Source organism: Terrapene carolina, unplaced genomic scaffold (assembly GCF_002925995.2).
Source record: "Terrapene carolina triunguis isolate 2854851 unplaced genomic scaffold, T_m_triunguis-2.0 Scaffold130, whole genome shotgun sequence".
Lineage (NCBI taxonomy): Eukaryota > Metazoa > Chordata > Testudines > Emydidae > Terrapene > Terrapene triunguis.
Genome location: NW_020664481.1, coordinates 23,001,380 through 23,022,071, shown reverse-complemented (window position 1 = coordinate 23,022,071; position 20,692 = coordinate 23,001,380). Strand labels below are relative to the sequence as shown.

Sequence of the window (20,692 nt, the reverse complement as noted above, 5' to 3'; positions counted from 1 at the left end):
TTGATGACTAATTAAATCTGAAGCCTCCTAACTGCATGTATTCTCTCTCCTGAAAGAAAATGCATTTGTTTAAAAGTAGTAGTAGTTACACTTATTACAGATTCAGTACATGGGTAGCCCAGAAGGTTTGAGACTGCCTTACCTGTGCTCTCTCTTCATCAAATTCCAGGCAGCCCATACCATCCAGTCTCTGCAGATCTATCCAGCCTTTCCAGATAACACAGACACCATTCAAAATCATAGGTGCCTTTAAGTACACCTGAAATATAGGCAGACACATACATCTGAGTTCAAAAGCTTTTATATATACACAAATGGTAACTGTATTTATTTTTAACTATATTTCTATAACTATTACTCTGATACAAAGCAATGCTATATACAAAACATGACTGAACCAGTTAGTAACTTGACATTCCCCTTAACTGTTTTTTCCGCTAACTACATTTTAATCAAAAGCCTGTAAATACTATAATTAATAATCTGGCTATTGTATTTTGTATATTATACATATTAGAATTAATTTATTTCCCCAGTTTATAAGCCAGTATGCACCAGCGTTTAGTGAAAATTCTGTTACTGCTTACTTTGTTTTGAAGTGTTAGACAAATGTTAGACAAAATGCTTTTCTACACTCAGAGGGAGTTTTATTTTGCTTTTGCCACAAATTTATTTTTCTTAATACTAAAAGAATAAACACCAATTTCTCTTCCTTCTCAAGCCTAAAATAATCAAATGAAGACTTAAAAAAAGTCAGAGCTTAATGTAATACACTATCCAAACCACAAAGACGTTGTGTGGCATGTCTTAATGTACAGAAGACTGAGGAAGCCTATTTTCTTACGTTATTTTCTAATATTTGTAAAAGGTAAATTGAAAAATGACAGGGGATTAAATATTTCTACTGAACCACACTTTGCATGGTACAATTTCTCTTATTACTGTGTAAGGTAATTGCTACTAAGAACCTACAATCTACATAGAGGTACATAATACTGTGATTTAAAGCTGAAGTATTTCCCCCTCCAAAGAACAGAGATGAATCTCCTCACAGGAAATTTAAAAAGAAATGGATATTGTGTTAAAGAGGTTTGACAGCTTACATTTGCTGACTTTTTTAAATGTCAAACAGAGCAGTGTGGCATAACTCATGAAAACGTTAAGCAGCTTTCAGTAGTTACTATGTAATACCATCCTGCTCTGTAGACATATCGTACCCAGAGTAAAAGTGTATCCGCTTTCCTTCCGCCACATTTAAATTAGGGTGGATAGCTGTTTTATCCATCCTCCATAAGCTCCAATTTCAGCAGAAGCGCATGGACCTCTTCAGGACTTGCAACTCTCCTCGACTACAAAACACCATATAGAGCAAGTGGGAGGCATGAGGCTAAGTGTTCATCCCCTCACCACACCTCAGCCAACTGGGGCCAATGGGACTGGAGAAGTCAACATCCATCCAGGCACATTGTTGGAAGGAACTGAGGTGATGAGGCTGCTCTGCCCCCTATATTGTCTTGCCCTCAGTACAGAGTGATGCTGAGGGGAGGAGTGGCATCGGAGCGCTCTAGCTGACATTGCTAGAGGAAGGTTTTACTGTAAGGCACCACAAGGTGGCATGGTACCCACAGGTGGGAATTTGCAGAGTTCGAAGGAAAACCTATATTCCAGAACAATTTATTTCACAAAAACTTATTCTAAGAAAGGCGTGAGTTGCCCTGATACAACTCAGTCAGGAGGTGAACTCTGACACCTAACGACAACATAAATACAATCTCTTAACTATTTCAGTGTTGATCATTTTAGGCGAAACATCTAAACTAATGTACTTATTCCACATTCCTTAACTGTCTCCCACACTTTCCTAATTACCAAGAGCATCAACTGTCCCCGACCCAGCTAGCAAAATCTCCTGTTTCTCCCGACAACTTCAACAATAGTTCTGTAATCAATATGCAAGCTGCAGCACAGTGAAAACTCTGACAGCACAAAGTAAATTGAATTTAATATCAAAACAAGGCTTAGTATATGGTCTGTTTACTCATTTTGGGATTTACCTTAGCTGCTGCACCAAAGTGGTAGGTAAACCAGGGGGCCCTGCAACAGAATTTAGGTCCATCTTGACACCGATCCTCATTTTTATTTCATAGAATCATAGAAGATTAGGGTTGGAAGAGACCTCAGGAGGTCATCTAGTCCAACCCCCTGCTCAAGGAAGGACCAACACCAACTAAAGCATCAATTTATTGAGCAATGCTGTGTTTGGTGCTATACAGTATCCCAAAATGAGGACAGTTCCTGTCCTGACGCATTTGGGATTCTAGCCCCCTGACCCCTCCACAGCCCCAGTTCCTCATTTCACAGTTAAGGAAGGAAACCCACAGAAAGGGTAGAGGTACACACTCTGGGAGGTACAGGGAAAAACCCAAACTTTCCCTACTTCTGAGAGATTGATATGAAGTCTTTGTTTACATATGAGACTGACAAGGGATGGGAGAGCGAGATTAACAGACCAGATGACTGACCAAAGGTTCTACTCTCCATCCAAAGAAAATCAGTGCATTTGTGAACTCTAGGCTTGGTTACTGGAACTCAACATACCTCAGTATGAAATAACACAGCCTGAAAAGGCTTGAACTAGTACAAAATGCAGCAGCTCATCAGCTTAAAAACAAAGGTTGTCGTAAACACATCACTCCACTTCCTGCACTGCCTCTCCACTGAATACAAGAGGTCAGTTCAAGGTCTGTCCTTTTAGTCAAAACCTAGCTACCTGAGATGTCACCTCTCCCTCCATGACGATGTCTTCCCACAAGTGCTGCATTCCACCTACATAATTGAATTGCTGACCAAGAGGGGAGCTTTTTGAGTGCAGGAGACTGAGCTGGACCTAGAATCTAGACCAGGGGTAGGCAACCTATGGCATGCGTGCCAAAGGCAGCACACGAGCTGATTTTCAGTGGCCCTCACACTGCCCGGGTCCCGGGGTACTCTGCATTTTAATTTAATTTTAAATGAAGCTTCTTAAACATTTTAAAAACCTTATTTTCTTTACATACAACAATAGTTATATATTATAGACTTATAGAAAGAGACCTTCTAAAAACTTTAAAATGTATTACTGGCACAGGAAACCTTAATTTGGAGTGAATAAATGAAGACTCGGCACACCACTTCTGAAAGGTTGCCGACCCCTGATCTAGACTATGTAACTTGCTCCAAGAACTAAAACAGGCTACTAACTTCAACACATTTTAAATACAACTTCGCTTTCCCTCAGCAATATCTACACACATGTACAGAGTGCCAAACAAACATTATTTCTCCTACACACTGGGATAGAAAAGAAAGATCTTGTTTCAGGTTTTAAATATAGTAAATCAGATACTATGTAATGGGGACCAAAGTACCTAGAAAAAGATAGAACAAAGCAGCAGTTGTAAACAGCCCATTCAGGCCTTGGCTACACTTGCGAGTTACAGCGCTGTAACTCACTGACCGGCTACACTGGTAGGGCACGTACAGCGCTGTATCTCCCTGGGTACACCGCTGCAGGTACCCCACCTCCCCGAGAAGCGTAAGAGATAAGGCGGAGTGGCTACGACTCTCCCCTGTGAGTGTGTACCAGGAATCAACCTGCAGTGCTGTACTAATCACCTTGTCAAGTGGCCAATTCTCTCCATTGTTGTGACCAGCTGCAGGAATGCGGACGTGCCGATTTCAAAGCTCGTACCACAGAGAAAAAGCAAACAGTTTGCTGTTTGCTTTGAGTGAGTGAATGAATGAGCAGGGGGCCAGGAGTTCGGAACTTGCAAAATAGAGAGCTGACATGCTCCAAAAAGCACTCTCTCTCCCCCCACACTCCCTGTCACACTCCACCTCCCCCCCATTTTGAAAAGCACGTTGCAGCCACATGAATGCTGAGATAGCTGCCCATAATGCACCGCTCCCAACACAGCTGCAAATGTTGCAAGTGTGGCCACGCCACTGTGCTGTCAGTGTGGACAGACTGCAGCGCTTTCCCTTCTCAGCTGTACGAAGACAGGTTTACCTCACAGCGCTGTACAGCTGCAAGTATAGCCAAGGCCTCGACAGGCAGAGTCATGAGTCAGCTTTTTTGAGAATAGGAACTAGAAGGAAATGAGAGGTTAAGAAGATATCAATTATGCCTATTTTAGGCTCATTAAAATATAAAATTATTTTAGACAAAAGCACCACAAAGCTAACAAGCTTTTCCAACCCCAAAAAGGCCTCTCTTTCACCAAGCCTCCCAATCCCTCCAATTAACTGCACTGATCAACCACAAAAAGCTTGGGTTGGGAGTTGTATAGCACTTCCTGAAAGTCAGCAAATCTCGTCTTAGACAGACAAAGGAAGTGACTTCCAAAGCCAAGGAGCCCACTCTGATAACACCTTGCTTGCCAGCCCCCTCCCATTGACTCTAGGAGCTGTTTGTGCAGAGTACCTCTGATGATTCCCTGTGTGATACCATGGAGTTGCAAACAGATAACCAAGCAGCCAGGATGCAAACCATTTAGGGCTTTACAAGTCAAAACCAACACCTTAAATTTCATCTGGTAACCACAGAAGCTCAAGAAGCTCTGGGATTCCATCTTTTAACCCTCAGTTGTACTGCTTTCAGCAGGCATACATCACAACAACTCAGGAGTGAAAACTAATTGTAATTTGGAAGGGAGGATTTTTGAATGATCTACAACTATGCTAGAAAGACAAGATGGGTAAAGTAATATCTTTCATTGGACCAACTTCTTTTGCTGAAAGAAAAAAGCTTTCAAGTTACACATAGCCCTTTCTCTGGTCTGGGATAGGTACTCAGTGTCACAACTAAATACAAGGTAGAACAGATAGTTTAGCGTAAGTAGTTAGCACATATTCTAAGGGTCCATTATAAGGTGAAGTTGGTCCAATAAAAGATATTACCCTCACTCACCTTGTCTCTCTAATATCGTGGAACCGACACAGCTACACCGCCACTGCACATAAGTACACTGACAATTTTCAAATTACTTGTATAAAAAACAAAACCTGTTTTAAAAAAATTCTTATTGGAAGCTGTATGTATTTATGTCGCCCACTTTCCCCCGACATCGAAACACATTTCTCCCATCAAAACATCCAGCCAAGCATATTGGTGCAATTTCCTTTATTTTAGAGAAAAACGTAAAGGCTCGTTTCTCTCTCCCCTCTTTCTGGAAGAAGGAAAACAGCTTGCCATTGTAGCCTAAACCGTTTAACCACATATTTCCTTCTTTTTAGATATAACTCTGCTGGTTCCCTTCAATTTCCAGACCCTGACAAATATTAATAAATTCCTGTTGCAGAGCAATTATCACCAACACACCTCAAAATCCAAAGGCATGGCATCTTTTAAAATCTGATATTAGCACTCCAAAGTCATTTATTCAGAAGTTGCTGGATCATAGTAAGGCAGTCAAAGACTACAGTAATTCTAGTAAGACCCCAAGATTCTCCTTTCCTATTACAAAATTATTTTTTACAGTTTATGATTAAAATTAGGCTGAGAAATGTAGCTGTTAACCACAATACCATCAAAACTTAAGTGAGAATCTATTTTCAAGCTAAAATGGCTTACCCAAAATTTTGCCATTTTTTCCCCCTAATGCGGCTTGTCATGATATCTGAAATTCATTCTGGTTTGTGAAGCTCAGATATATTCGCTACAAGCACAGAAAAGATCGTAAGGCAATAAATTCCATATTCCAATGTGCACTACTTTGCATTTATCAACATTGAATTTTATCTGCCGTTTTGTTGTCCAGTCACCCAGTATTGAGAGATCGTTTTGTAGCGCTATGCAGTCTGCTTGGGACCTAACTATCTTGAGTAGTTTTGTATCATCTGCAAATTTTGCCACCTCACTGTTTACCCCTTTTTCCAGATCATTTATGAATATGTTGAATAGGACTCAGCCCAGTACAGACCCCTGGGGGACACCACTATTTACCGCTCTCCATTCTGAAAACTGACAATTTATTCTTACCCTTTGTTTTCTATCTTTTACCCACTTACCAATCCATGAGAGGACATTCCCTCTTATCCCATGACAGCTTACTTAGCTTAAGAGCCTTTGGAGAGGGACCTTGTTAAAGGCTTTCTGAAAATCTAAGTACACTATATCCAATGGATCCCCCTTGTCCACATACTTGTTGACCCCCTCAAAGAATTCTAGTAGATTGGTGAGGCATGATTTCCCTTTACAAAAAACATGTTGACTCTTCCCCAACAAATTATGTTCATCTATGTGTCTGACAATTTTGGTCTTTACTATGGTTTCAACCAGTTTGCCTGGTACTGAAGTCAGGCTTACCAGCCTGTAATTGCCGGGATCACCTCTGGAGCCCTTTTTAAAAATTGGCGCCACATTAGCTATCCTTCAGTCATTTGGTACAGAAGCTGATTTAAATGATAGGTTACAGACTACAGTTAGTAGTTCTGCAATTTCACATTTGGGTTCCTTCAAAACTCTTGGATGAATACCATCTGGTCCTGGTGACTTATTGCTGTTTAGTTTAACAATTTGTTCCAAAACCTCCTCTAATGACACCTCAATCTGGGACAGTTCCTCAGATTTGTTACCTAAAAAGAATGGCTCAGGTTTGGAAATTTCTCTCACATCCTCAACTGTGAAGACTGAGGCAAAGAATTCATTTAGTTTCTCCGCAATGGCCTTATCGTCCTTGAGTGCTCCTTTAGCATCTCAATCGTCCAGTGGCCCCACTGGTTGTTTAGCCGGCTTCCTGCTTTTGATGTACTTAAAAAATGTTTTGCTATTACTTTTTGAGTCTTTGGCTAACTGTTCTTCAAATTATTTTTTGGCCTTCCTAATTATATTTTTACATTTCATTTACCAGAGTTTATGCTCCTTTCTATTTTCCTCACTAGGATTTAACTTTCACTTTTTAAAGGATGCTTTTTTCGTCTCTCATGGCTTCTTTGACTTTGTTGTTTAACCATGGTGGCACTTTTTTGATTCTCTTACTGTGTTTTTTTAATTTGGGGTATACATTCAAGTTGAGCCTTTATTATGGGGTCTTTAAAAAGTTTCCATGCAGCTTGAAGGAATTTCACTTTTGGCACTGTACCTTTTAACTTCTGTTTAACTAACTTCCTCATTTTTGTGTAGTCCCCCTTTCTGAAATTAAATGCTATAGTGTTGGGCTGCTATGGTGTTTTCCCCCAGGGATGTTAAATTTAATTATACTATGGTCACTATTACCAAACAGTCCAGCTATATTCACATCTCGGATGAGATCCTGTGCTCCACCTAGGACTAAACCAAGAATTGCCTCGCCTCTTATGGGTTCCAGGACTAGCTGCTCCACGAAGCAGTCATTTAAGGTGTCAAGAAACTTTATCTCTGCATCCTGTCCTGAGGTGACATGTACCCAGTCAATATGGGGATAGTTGAAATCCTCCATTATTATTGAGTTTTTTTATTTTTATAGCCTGTATAATCTCCCTGAGCATTTCACAGTCACTATCACCATCCTGGTCAGGTGGTCAGTAATATAACTACTGCTATATTCTTATTATTAGAGCATGGAATTACTATCCATACAGATGCTATGGTACAGTTCATTTAAGATTTTTACTTCATTTGATTCTACGCTTTCTCTCACATATAGTGCCACTCCCCCATCAGCACAACCTGTTCTGTCCTTCCGATATATTTTGTACCCTGGTACTACTGTGTCCCATTGATTATTCTCATTCCACCAAGTTTCTGTGATTCCTATTATATCAATGTCCTCATTTAATACAAGGCACTCTAGTTCACCCATCTTATTATTTAGACTTCTAGCATTTGTATATAAGCACTTTAAAAACCTGTCACTTTTCAGCTGTCTGCCATTACATGATGTAATTGAATGGGACTATTTCATTTGACTGTTTCTCATCAGATCCTACCCGTATTTTGTCGTCTTCCATTCTCTCCTCTTTACTAGTACATAGAGAATCTCCATTAATAGATCCTCCCCTAAGGGATGTCTCTGTCCAAACTACGTGCTCCTCTGCACCGGTTGGATTTCCTTAATTTAAAAACTGCTCTATGACCTTTTTAATGTTAAGTGCCAGCAATCTAGTTCCATTTTCGTTTAGGTGGAACCCATCCTTCCTGTATAGGTTCCCCCTTTCCCAAAAGTTTCCCCAGGTCCTAATAAATCTAAAGCCCTCCTCCCTACACCATCATCTTATGCATGCATTGAGATCCTGCAGTTTTGCTTGTCTAACTAGCCCTGTGCGTGGAACTGGAAGCATTTCAGAAAATGTGACCATGGAGGTGCTGGACTTCAATCTCTTACCTAGTAGCCTACATTTGGCCGCCAGGACTTCTCTCCTATCCTGTCCTATGTCCTTGGTACCTACATGTACCACGACCACCAGGCTACTCCCCAGCACTACACATAAGTCTATCTATGCGTCTCGAGAGATCCTCAAGCAAGTCATCATGTGGTTCTCCCCGTCATCGCAAACCCAGCTATATATGTTTCTAATGATGGAATCCCCCATAACTATTACCCTTCTCTTCTTAATAATTGGAGTTCTCTCCCCCAGAGAGGTATCCTCAGTGCAAGAGGATACCATTACATCATTTGGAAGGAGGGTCCCAACTATGGGATCATTTTCCTCTGCTCCAGTTGGATGTTCTCCCTCCCTGAGACTTTCATCCTCCTCAACAGCACAGAGGCTGTCAGAGCACAGGTGGGACCCTGTGACCCGTAAAGTCTTATCTATGTACCTCTCTGTCTCTCTTAGCTCCTCCAGTTCAGCCACTCTGGTCTCCAAAGCCCGTACATGGTCTCTGAGGGCCAGGAGCTCCTTGCACCAAATGCACACATATGCCATCTGCCCATAGGGCAGGTAATCATACATGCTGCATTGGGTGCAATAAACTGAATAGCCCCCACTCTGTTGCTGGACTTCTGCCTGTATTCGCTTTTTTACTCCTGCAGCTCGGTCCTTTGTTGAGGCTTTGATCCCACAAACACACTACAGACAACAAACTTACCCCAAGGGTCATGTAATCGCTCCTCCTTCACAAAACTCCCCTGTTAGCTTCTCCTGTCCGCTAGCAACTTGGGTCGCTTAGGAACAGGCTTTTTAAAGCCCTGGTCTTCCTGAGTAGCCCCGCCCCTTGGTTAAGGGTTGATGGGTGCTGAAGGGCTTAGGGATCAAAGCCTTGTTAAGAAGCTCTCAGCCTTGCCTAACAGGCTGCTAGGCTCAGCACACGGTCCCCCAAACAGACTATACGGTATATTTCAGTCAAGCAGCAAGCACACCACAAACACAAACACACAGTGTGAAAAAAAACTGCACTTAAAAAATATTTCTAACAAAATTGAAAATGTTAAGCAACCTAAATATAAGTGTTACTATTACTCTCTCATAATTTACACTGCAAAGTGTTTTTCCTCAAAATTAGGGCACATGCATTCCGCTGCCCTATCATGACCAACTCCCCCTCTGAAAGGGCTAGGGATTGATTTTAAGAGATTCAGTACGGTGCATATATTTAAGAAGTAAAATATGACTGAGTCCCACTGCATAGACAAGAGGAGAGTTTTCAATTGTTTTGAAAGAAATAAAGAGTCAATTTATTCGTATTCAAGACACTAAACCTAGTTCTCAGTTTCCCATCCTATTTAAGTCCTCTGGTAAATCCTTATCATACAATACCAGGGTGATTTACTGATGTGATTCAGATGTTATCTGTACACTTCATCCACACATCCTGCAGTTACAAAAAGAAGCGTTCCCTCTCCCTAAAGCAACTGAGCCATTTCCTCCCCCACAGATTGCACACAGTTCTCACCACTCACTGACTAATGAATCAGCACACTAAACAGCAGCCACAGCCACCACTGTGACAAACTCAATCCCCCAGGAAATAACAGTCCCCAGTGAAACAGTATGCCTCCCTCTCTTTTGTTTTCTATCATATTCCAGCACACTGGACCAAGATGCATTCCTTTAAAAGACACTCAGCTCTGACTCATTGCCCCAGTCTCGTCACATGTATCTCTTCATTCATAAGTGTTCGGTCAACTGCCTGTTTGCTGGTTGATCACAATAATTAAATTCCAACGTTGATCCCACCTGTCTCTGAATCATACCCAACACTGGCTATTTAAAACAGCAGTCTCTCCAATGGCTTAGTTTACTAAATATTGTCTCCTGTGTAAGAAATATTTATAAAATATTTGCTCCCAGTGAGAGAAATTTCATAAGGTTAAGCCCAACTTTGTATCATCTCATCTACTCAAAACCTGGTTTATGTACGGGCCCACTAGTTTAAAAAGTACAAACTCTGTTCAAGAGAAGCAAGTAAAATATTCAGTTAGGAAGTTACGTATCCATCTTTAGCTTTCAATTACCTTAGAAAACCTAAATGTTTTTATACATGTTTACTTGCATTATCCACTTCTATTAAAGTCCTCAAATATAACGTGGCAACATCATTAGAGAGTCACAAAGCTTCTTACTTTACAAGTTGGAGAATATACTCTAGAGGCCACTTGTGAGGTAAAAACATGTTAATACACTTTGTAGGATAGCATTTATGGCACTAAATGAGGGGATGGGAACTTTCTCCCCCAATATTTTCAAAGTTTTAAGATGAATTTATGTAAATTAGGGAAAACTTGTTAATTTTTATTTTAAAAAGTAGTACTTGCATATCATTAAAAATAAATCCTTTTGGTAAAATAGGATGGGCTACAACAATAATTGTGACATGCAGATTAATTAGCAAAGTTTAAAACAAGTTTATAGCTTAAGAGCAGTCAATGTAAAACTCCTGCTTCAGATAATATTTTTACATATTGATCATTCACACAAATCTGCTCAAAGGAAAAAATAATCACCAAGTTACTGGTGACACACAGAACTAATCAGAATGTCTGTTAGTTTCATTATGCACTCAGTGCCAACTAGTTTTCTCCAATAAGGAAACAGTACATTAAGGTTATATTAGCAATCACTAAAAGATGCAGGCTTTTACATTGTTGCTATGATCAACACACTAAGATCTAGTTCTCATTGATTCACTTCAAATGGACGATATAAATCTTCAACAAATTTTTAAACACATATTAACCAGTTTATTACTTTTCCAAAATAGTTTTAAGTAAAACAAATTTTAATTAATGAAGATTTGTAGTTAATCCCTAAATTATCATTTGAGAAAGTAATTCTCAATTATCAATATTGCAGACCATGGTGATAAGAAAACAAAAATAAAGAAACTGGATGGCACACTGGACTTGTACACAATACACCAAGATCCAAATATTGATTTAGGTCAAGTGTGACTATGTAATTGACTAGTAACTTACACAATACACCCTGCTCGAGACAATGCTACTAGTTCTTCACTATCATTATACCAAGTGAACTCTCAAATTGCTAAATTATGTCAATGTGCAAGGTATTTTTTTTAAATCTTATTTTATTTGGCATTCCTAGACAAAAGGCTGAAATTAATCTCTCTGACCTCAGATTCTTAGATGTATATATTAGCTGGTGACATTTATGCAAGTGATCGTCATATACAAATATTCTAAATTCTGGGTTGCTTACCTAGATCTTTCTAAACAGAGGTGTTACATCATGGGTACTCTGAACATAGATTATATTAACAAGTTCATTCTTTTGAAAGTTGTCTGTTTAAAAGAAAAAATAATATAGTTTAATCTCATAATCACTTAGAGAAAATTCTTAAAACAAAAGGTCATCTTTTTGAAAGCTAAATTTAGCCAAGTTAGTGACTTAAATTTGGTCTTAAAAACAAATCTCATAAAGATGAAAAGGAAGCTACTCAATTCCTGACAAACTCGGCCCCATCTCCAATTGGTAGGACTTTTTTCCCCCACTCAGTAAATGTCACCATGCTTTGTAGACAAAACAGTAATAATTTTACCATGGGTATTTTCCCTTTTTCATTGAGCCACAGTAAGCCAATGAGTCTTTTGGTTTTTCCTTATTTAAACATCTTCCATGGTCTCATAGTACAGTGCCTCCCCATTGATTAAATCTGGTTGCAATTCTACCATTTTCCTCTCTGCATTATGTCACCTACACCTCATATCCAAACACAGTATTAATTTTGTAAATCACATTCCACAATTTTTAGAAAGCTAGAGTTCAAAATTAAAGCTTATATTTACTATGCGCCATTAGCCTTGGGCAACTAAGGAAACCCTGAAGAAACATATGGAAGTGAACATTATGGCACATTAGCTCTTAACATTTACATGCTGAACTGTCTAGTAGAAATTATTCTAGCATTTTATATAAAATGAGAAAAATTATATATTGTTTTTAAAAACAGCATTTCGTAATTCAATATTTCAGGGCTAGAAAAATCGGACATTTTGAGTTTTGCTGAATAAAAAAGGGATAAAATACTCTTTAAACAACTGAATTGTGAACTTTCCAGAAGCCCTTATGAATTGCTAATAAACTCTAGCACAGTTTTGCTAAAATTTGGGATGGCAAAGTATTAAAAATATTTGAGCCTAGTGTTAAATATTTAATCTGTAAATTATTTAGACAGCTCTTTATATCTAAGCAAGTCAAAGTGCTATTTAACATTTATAAATTCCAGAGAGTTTTCCCTCTCCCACCATAGAGCAAAGGATTCTGGTTTTGTACCTTGGAACTTGTTACAGCTAAATTAAGAAACACATGGTTTCCAGGAATGATATACAGTGAATCAACTTCACCTTCTACATTCTCAGAAAAGCGTGTCATTTAGTTTTAACTTCAGCAGTGAGTCTATCACCTGCCTAATTCAACACTCAAGAACAAGGAGGGAGAACAGTGCTAATTTTCAGTAGTTTTAGGTGTGCAATGGGAGTATTTTTGCACACAAATGAATAGATTCATAGCTGTCCATTTAAATGTACAAATACTGAACTACTTTTGATAATCAGGCTCAAAATGCTAACTCTTCAGAACATGAATATTGAAAAATGCTGCAATAATTTCTATCCAAGAATGCCAACACTATAGTAGCATTCCCTCAGTATGGCCACTCAATATAAAAATATGGATTCAGATTCAAAGTAACAAAGTCTTATAAGGGTATTTATTCCAAATCCTGGAGCATTTCCCAAAAGCATGTTCCATAGCAAAAGCCGATGGATTGTCATTAAGCAACTTAGCAGCATTTAAATGGTGTCTGCTTTAATTACAAAAAAAAAATAAAAAATCATTTTTCCAGGATATTATTTTTTAAAAGTATTTACGTATCTCAATATTAATGGAGTGCCATTCATTTTTACTAACAAAGTAATATTCATTTGTCAATTCCAGCTAGAAAAACACCTGTTTCAAAGTTCACAACTGTGACAGACAACTTTCCATATTGCCAAAATAAGTCACTGATACATGAGAGTTTTGAGACTATAACAGGGTTCAGAAAAGAACTAGATGAGTTTATGGAGCATAGATCCACCAATGGCTATTAGCCAGGTTGGGCAGGGATGGTGTCCCTAGCCTCTGTTTGCCAGAAGTTAGGAAAGGGCAACAGAGTTGGAGGACTTTGATGATTACCTGTTCTGTTCATTCCTTCTGGGGCACCTGGCATTGGCCACTGTCGGAAGACAGGATACTGGGTTAGATGGACCTTTGGTCTGACCCAGTATGGTTGCTCTTGTGTTCTTATGAGTTTGGGTTTCTGAGACGTAAAGAAACAACAGAAAACACTTTTCCTGCTACAGTGAATAGCATAGAATTTTCTAATGTAGCTTTTAGAAAAGTGAGAGTCATAGTACTATTAGTGCAATTTTATCTTTTGCTACTACAGCGACTATGTAACATGATACCTTTTCCAGGACTGTTAAATGTTTGGTTAAAATAAACAAGCTAATTAGCAGTTTTAATGAACCACACAGTTGGTCTGAAGAGAACTGCTAACAATAACAGAAAAGACACGATTAATAAAATTTTCCAGTACTACAGGTTTTATTCCTCGATTAAAAACCATCAGTGCTACGTTTAGAAGTCGGTGGAGAAAAAATTAAATTTTAATTGTACCGAAACTGTATACTTAAATGAGAGATAGTTACTTCCCCATAATTATTTTCTGAGGTGATACAACCTGATACAGTAGCATTCTGGAATACAGGTACCAACATGCAAACCTGGAGGTAATTCCCATATTCAAGAATTCTGAACTGTTGGACTGAGCATGGGGCATACATTATACTTGACCAAACCCTGCAAACAAAAGCTAAAGTAAAACAAAAAAGCACTCTGATGGCTTATTCTCTTTACAACCTCAACAAGTAGGCCCACACTCCCCAAAAGTACAGTAAAACAAAAACACAACCCCCGCTCCAAAACATAACAAAATACAGATTGCCACTGAGACAGCAAGGATTAAAATGCCTGGATACATTCAGATTAGCAGAGATGCTTTGGGGTTATCCAAAATAAATCTTTTGAGGGTCATCCATTACATTACAATGGCTAGACTCTATAAGGAAAAGGCTTTTAAACTTAAACCTTACCCTCTCTACTACACAAATGGCAGGTTTTTCAAAACCGCAATTTTAAAATTTTAACTAGGCACAATACATATGTTTTTAAAAGAATAATGCTGTCATTTCGACACTATTAAAAAGACACAAATGCTTCTGCACTTCTATTAAAACTAGGCTTGGCAGAATTTGATCTTTATTTTTTATAATTTCAATGGCTATATTGATTTTTATTTTATCTACCGTATATACTCGTTCATAAGCCGAATATTTTTGGTAAAAAGGTGATGCATCAAAGAGCGGGGGTCGGCTTATAAACGGGTCTACACCAAAATTTGATGATTTTAAACTTTATGGAATCATTGAATTGAATATCTAATACAGGGATCTGCAACCTTTGGCCTGCGGCCAGCCAGGGTAAACACCCTGGTGGGCCGCGGGCCAAAGGTTGCCGATCCCTGATCTAATACATTGTAGTTTTGTTTACCTGGAGCCCCTTAGCTCCCTGTGGCCACGGTTCGCCGTTCCCAGCCAACATCCCAAACCGCTAGCGGCTTACCCTGGTGGTCCGGGAGCCAAAGTTTTCCAACCCCTGAAATATAGGATCGGCTTATGAAAGGGTCATACAGTTTTTGGTTTTTTTACGTGTCCGGGTTGGGGGGGGGGGGGGTCAGCTTATAAACGAACGGGCTAATGAACGAGTATATACGGTATTTAAATTTTTCACAGGAAATTATGGGGGGGTGTCAATGACAGATGTTGAGATTCAAAAACTTAAAAGCTTTATAACCACTAAAATGCAAACTATCAACTTCACAAGTAAAGGAAATATCCTTAAATCAAACTGTAATAAGTTCTCACACCATATTTTTCTTACTTTGCCTATCTGTAAATTCTGATCATCAATAGAAATATTTTTGTTGGTTTCTGAGTGTACAGTGAAATCAGCATTTACGGATAAAAATCTAATATTTCCAAGTCTAACTATAACATTGCATACATTTCACTAACAAATCATACTCACACAACTAAAATTGTGCTGTTTTCTCCCATGTTTAGACACATTATATGCTTTCCAGATGGAAAATTACAAAAAATTGGCGAGGAAATTTATTTTCAATATTCTAAGATGGTATGAGAATACAGAATTACAAATAAAAACTACAAAAAGGGCTTCCTCTAACCTAAATGTAGAGGATACAAAATTTACAAATAAATTGCAGCACTCCCCTTAAAGCACTTATACACGGCAAGGCCACCATGCTTGCCAATTGGAATTCTGCCACACATCTGGGCAGCAGACTAGTGAGGAATAATCAGTGTTCTGCCCTACTCTGGAATAAGGTTGTACTCAAGAACAATAGTGCTTTGGCTATTAGGAATAAAATTGACTAGGATGGCATTCTGGTAGATAGCATTTGCTCTCAAGAAGTGGGGGGATGAGGAAGAGAAGGCAGGCAGCTCGGAAACACAGCAAAAAGATAAAGGGATAAACAAGAGATGAAGAATAACTGATGTAAGTGAAACAGGAGTTATCCCAAAACTGGTGCAGTGTGTTTTTTTTCCACCAAGAACATGGAGCACCAAGGTTCAAAGGCGAGCTATTACATATTGTTAGTCTGTTAGACTACCATTTCTGAATTGGTGAAGTGAACTCAGAAGCGCGTAGCAAGGGAGCACCCATTAGAAAGCACCCAATGTTTGAAAGAAAAGAAAAGAAAAGCAGCAACTATGGATGCTAGTAGGATCGAATAGGGGCAAGGAGAGGGGCAAAAACCAGCAACTCACTTCCTCTGCCCCTTTAATTATCATCCAATCCCTCAGCAACTTTTCAACCCCACTTCTTCTTCTCATGTACAACTCAGCAATGGAGGGCATGAAGCGATACTATAGACCATGCAACCAGTTCCACCAGAGCGGCGTTCACTTAGGAAAGCAGAAGGGAAGAGGATAGAACCCTTACCTATCCATCCCTACAAAACAGCACAGAAAAACTGATGGCTGGAAAAGCAAGTTGAACTTTTTAGATTGCATGCGTTAGTTATTTTTCTCTCTCAATCCATTCATTTTGGTATATTTAAATTTTACTACATTCATTTTGAGAAACTTGAAATTAATTTTTCACAAAGCAGGTCATGGGACAATTTCTTTTTTTAGCTTTTGTAGTTTGCAGATCAAAAAAGGTTGAGAGCCACTGTAATAAATGCCATGAAATACAATTATTTTGTTCACCCTTTTTAACTAAAATTGCCATATATAGGGAAAAGCCCAGGCTTCTCAAGGAGATGGGCAAAAGACTTCTTTATGCCTCCCTGGAAACGTGCTTCAAACATTTTTTGGGGGGAGGGGAGGAAGGAGCGGGGTGTGGGCTACAGCATTCAAATCCTTGGCTTTTCTGCTGAGACTGCCCAACAAGAGTGCCAATTAGTGACAATTATGGTGATTGTGTCATTTGTAAAACTGCCCTAGGAAACGAGAGAGAAACTGAAATTTGTTTCACATAGGCCACAGAAACAAATCAATGTAAATGTTATAGTTTATGCTGAAAAGAGAGAGACACAAACAGTTAAAAATGACCTGTTTTGCTTATAATTGTTATACTATTTTATCCCACTTCCAAATCTTATATATTGTTGAATACATGGTTAAATAAGGAACTTAAGCACATATGGTACACAGAATCTAATGTATGAATATTTATTCAATAAATGGTATGGTATTAAGACAAATTAATGCAAGTTATTCAATTTTTGTCTTTTGTACTTTTTGTGGCTATTTAGCTTTCATCACCCAACAACATTTTATAGCATCTTACTTATTCTGCATAGGAGACAATCAGCTTCTAATGAGGAACATTCCCAACAACGGCTGGGAATTTTCTTTAGTAAATCAACAAAGTAGTTATTTTTCACAAAACTGTCTTAGACACCAAGCTTTTTATACCTCAAGTTCCTGAAAAATTTACTCTAGTCAAAATAATAAATTAGATTCATTTCAGTTTTGTATAGACAAGAGATGGTCTGAGGAGAATTTCCCAACAGTGAGACACCATTAACAAATTTTTGGGGTGGATTGATTTCTTAAACTCCTATGCAGCACTTACCACTTCCTGACCTCCCCACCAACCACTCAATTCTTGACATTAAAATAAACTGACACAAGCTACACTATCTCAAAAAGCAGTTTAAACTAAATGCACTTAATAATTGGGTCTTGATTTCCAGACAAGTTGAAGAAAGACTGAGAATGGGACAAAATGTTTATCCAGATTCTTCCATAAAGGAAGCAAAGGACCTGCCTGTACATGATCTGTTGTATCTACTGATAACTGTGTCTTTAAGTTCAGCCAAAGCAAATGGAAATGCTAGTTTTCTTGTCTACTCTTATCTTCTCTACAAGCCTGGATCCTGGGGAAGCAGAGGAAATGTATGCATTTTCTACTTAGCCCAAACATCTGAAAATATAACAACCAGTAAGCAAGAGATGAGATAATCCTTACATTGGCAAACACCTGTAGTTGCCATAATAATCCTCAGTATGAGAAAAGTTACTTTGTTCCTATTTATCAGGCACAAAGTATGTTGTGGTAGGCCAATAAGCCAACCTGCTTGACTTTTTAGCTGAATATATACTAAGCATTTAATTGCTTATATCATGCAAGAGATCTTCATTTACTAAGGGCTGGGCTACACTGGGGAAAAAAAAACAAACAAAAAAAACCACATTCATCAGCATAACTACATCTCTCAGGAGCAGGAGCTGCGCTGGTGCCTGGAGCTGCAAGCCGCAGGGGTCGGCCTGCTGGTCGCTGTGAGGGCGGCAGTCAGGCGGCCTTCGGCGGTGTGCCTGTGGGAGGTCCGCCAGTCCCACGGTTTCGGTGGCAGGTACGCTGAAGCCGCGGGACTGGCAGATCACCCGCAGAAACGCCGCCGAATCCGTGTGACCGTGGACCGCCCGCAGGCATGCCACCGAACGCCGCCTGACTGCCGTGCTTGAGGCGGCAAAAAACATAGAGCCGACCCTGCTCAGGAGTGTAAAAAACCCCACACCCAATAGATGTAGCTATGCTGACCTAAACTCTACCGTAGACAGTGCTAGGTTGGTGGAAGAATTCTTCCATCAACCTAGCTACCGTTTCTCGGGGAAGTGGATCAACTACAGTCCCTCCCCGTCGCTGTAGTGAGTGTCTATACTGAAGAGCTACAGTGCTACAGCAACAAGCATAGACAAAGCCTTAGAGTTCTTTCCTTTAAAACGATATATTGTATCCTCATCAGAGGTAATCCTTTTACTCTCCACATCAGTGGCATCCCTTTGCTACCAGCTTTGCTAATATTCAATAGCTTTTACCATCAAAGGACACAAAAGGAAGATTTTTGAAGCAGCCGAACAGTTAGGCCTCCAGTTTCCACTGACAGTCACTGGAAATTGAGTGCCTAAGTCTCCTAGGCTCCTTTAAAAATCCCATCCAAAATAAATGAACATATACCAATTAAAGCGTATCTGGTAAATCAGTCCAGTTCTAAGGCCCAATAATTATCCCAACTACTAGTGTATTCCAATACTCAATCTGGATGATAAAATAACTTAAGATGCATTCCAACAATTTACAGAAAAATCATTTTAAGATACCAAGGTTTTTAGTAGTAAGTGTCTAGATAACTCATAGGTTTGCACAATTCCTTTAAAAAGGTGGAGGTATTCTTTTAACTGAATTTCACAAAGAGCTAGACTCAGTCAAATCTTTAATGAGATGAAGCTTTTACTTCTCTCCTGCATTGAAAAAAATATGAAACCACACAACTGCAACAATTTTGTCTAGTAAACAGAGGCCAAAGTGTGAACAAAGGAGAATCACAAAAAACCCAAAGATTGGATTTCCCCCCAAACCTATGCTGCAAGCACTTCAGGAACTATAGCAATTCATGCAACACTCATAAATCTTATAGTTGGCTCCCCACTATAAAAGTTAACTCATACAATTATTCTATTTTCATTCTCATTTTGGCAAATATTAGGAAGCTAGAGGCCGGTATTAGGAAATTTGAAGTCTTGCCTTTACAGCGTGGATGGCCGAGTTTAGACCACTAGAAAAAGATGAAACATATAAAATGCTACTGAATAAAGTGGCGATTCTACAACATGTAATAAAAGTTCGAGTTAAGGAAAAAGTAGTTTTACAAATTGCAGACATGAAGTACTACAGGGGACATAAAGGGTTGATAGGAATCTCATGAATCTCAGTAAGTATGGAGATGCTAAAGAAGTTGCTAACCTAAAGTTTTTGTTCTGAAAGTGTTTCAGTCTGCAATGACAACATTACTGCATTTATGCCTTATTCACAACTCTATAAAGACAAACTGCTGTCCTTTTACTGCTTCAGCTACTTAACAGCAACCCTACTGACCAACAGCTGCATCACAAAAAAGGAAAAAAAACAAAAAACAAAAAAACTCTCCGGCTGCACCATTCCCTGATTCCCTTCTGGATTGTGGGAGCTGCAGGGAAAGCAGGATAGGAGATTGACAAGTTCTGTCCAAGTCAATGGGAACTGAGTATCAAAGGATAGTTACCCCATACCCCAAGTATCCAGAGCAGCCCAAGAAAGAGGAAAAGGAGAAGCAACGAAATCAAGAATAAGACAGTTACTGCTCCCTGATTGTCTGCCACAGCCTTGGTACATGTTAAAATAGTCTGGAGGAGGGAGTGGCAGTCCCCAAGTAGCAAAAAAGTATTAATTGTGAGCCCCTGACCTTTCTGAAATAATACCTTGGGCCCTCATGCTGGAGATTAGATATCATTGAATTAAATGGACTTGCCCAAATGTGTCACAGGAAGTCTACAGTGCTGGGAGTTGAACCTGGATTTCCTGAATTCTAGGTCAGTGGATCAATAAGATCATCCTATCAGAAAAATCTTTTATGAACAGGATTGTGCTCAAAGGGACCAAGTGCCTTAAGCATAGAAACCTTCTAAGCAAGCTCCAGATGTAAAGCAGAATGGACATGTAGTTACTACAGATCTGATTTAAAGGACTTTGAAAGCCCATTCCTAATCACAGTTCCTCCCTGGACTTCCAGCTAAGTAGAGCATATTCCATGTTCTGTGCGCTACTCAAAGGCAGTGATGTTATGACCACACAGACCTAAAGGTCTCCTTGTGAGGAG

At 39.2% G+C, this 20,692-nt stretch overlaps 1 protein-coding gene across 4 annotated transcripts in view; it reads right to left on the bottom strand.

Moving 5' to 3' along the window:
• Positions 1–20,692, bottom strand: part of CBFB (core-binding factor subunit beta) — a 62,149-nt gene that overhangs the window by 26,819 nt on the left and 14,638 nt on the right. For all 4 annotated transcript variants that reach the window (XM_024202251.2, XM_024202250.2, XM_024202252.2 and 1 more), the window contains one exon: positions 143–259. In XM_024202251.2, the coding sequence (XP_024058019.1) occupies positions 143–259 (117 nt within the window). The remainder of the gene's footprint in view (positions 1–142; positions 260–20,692) is intronic.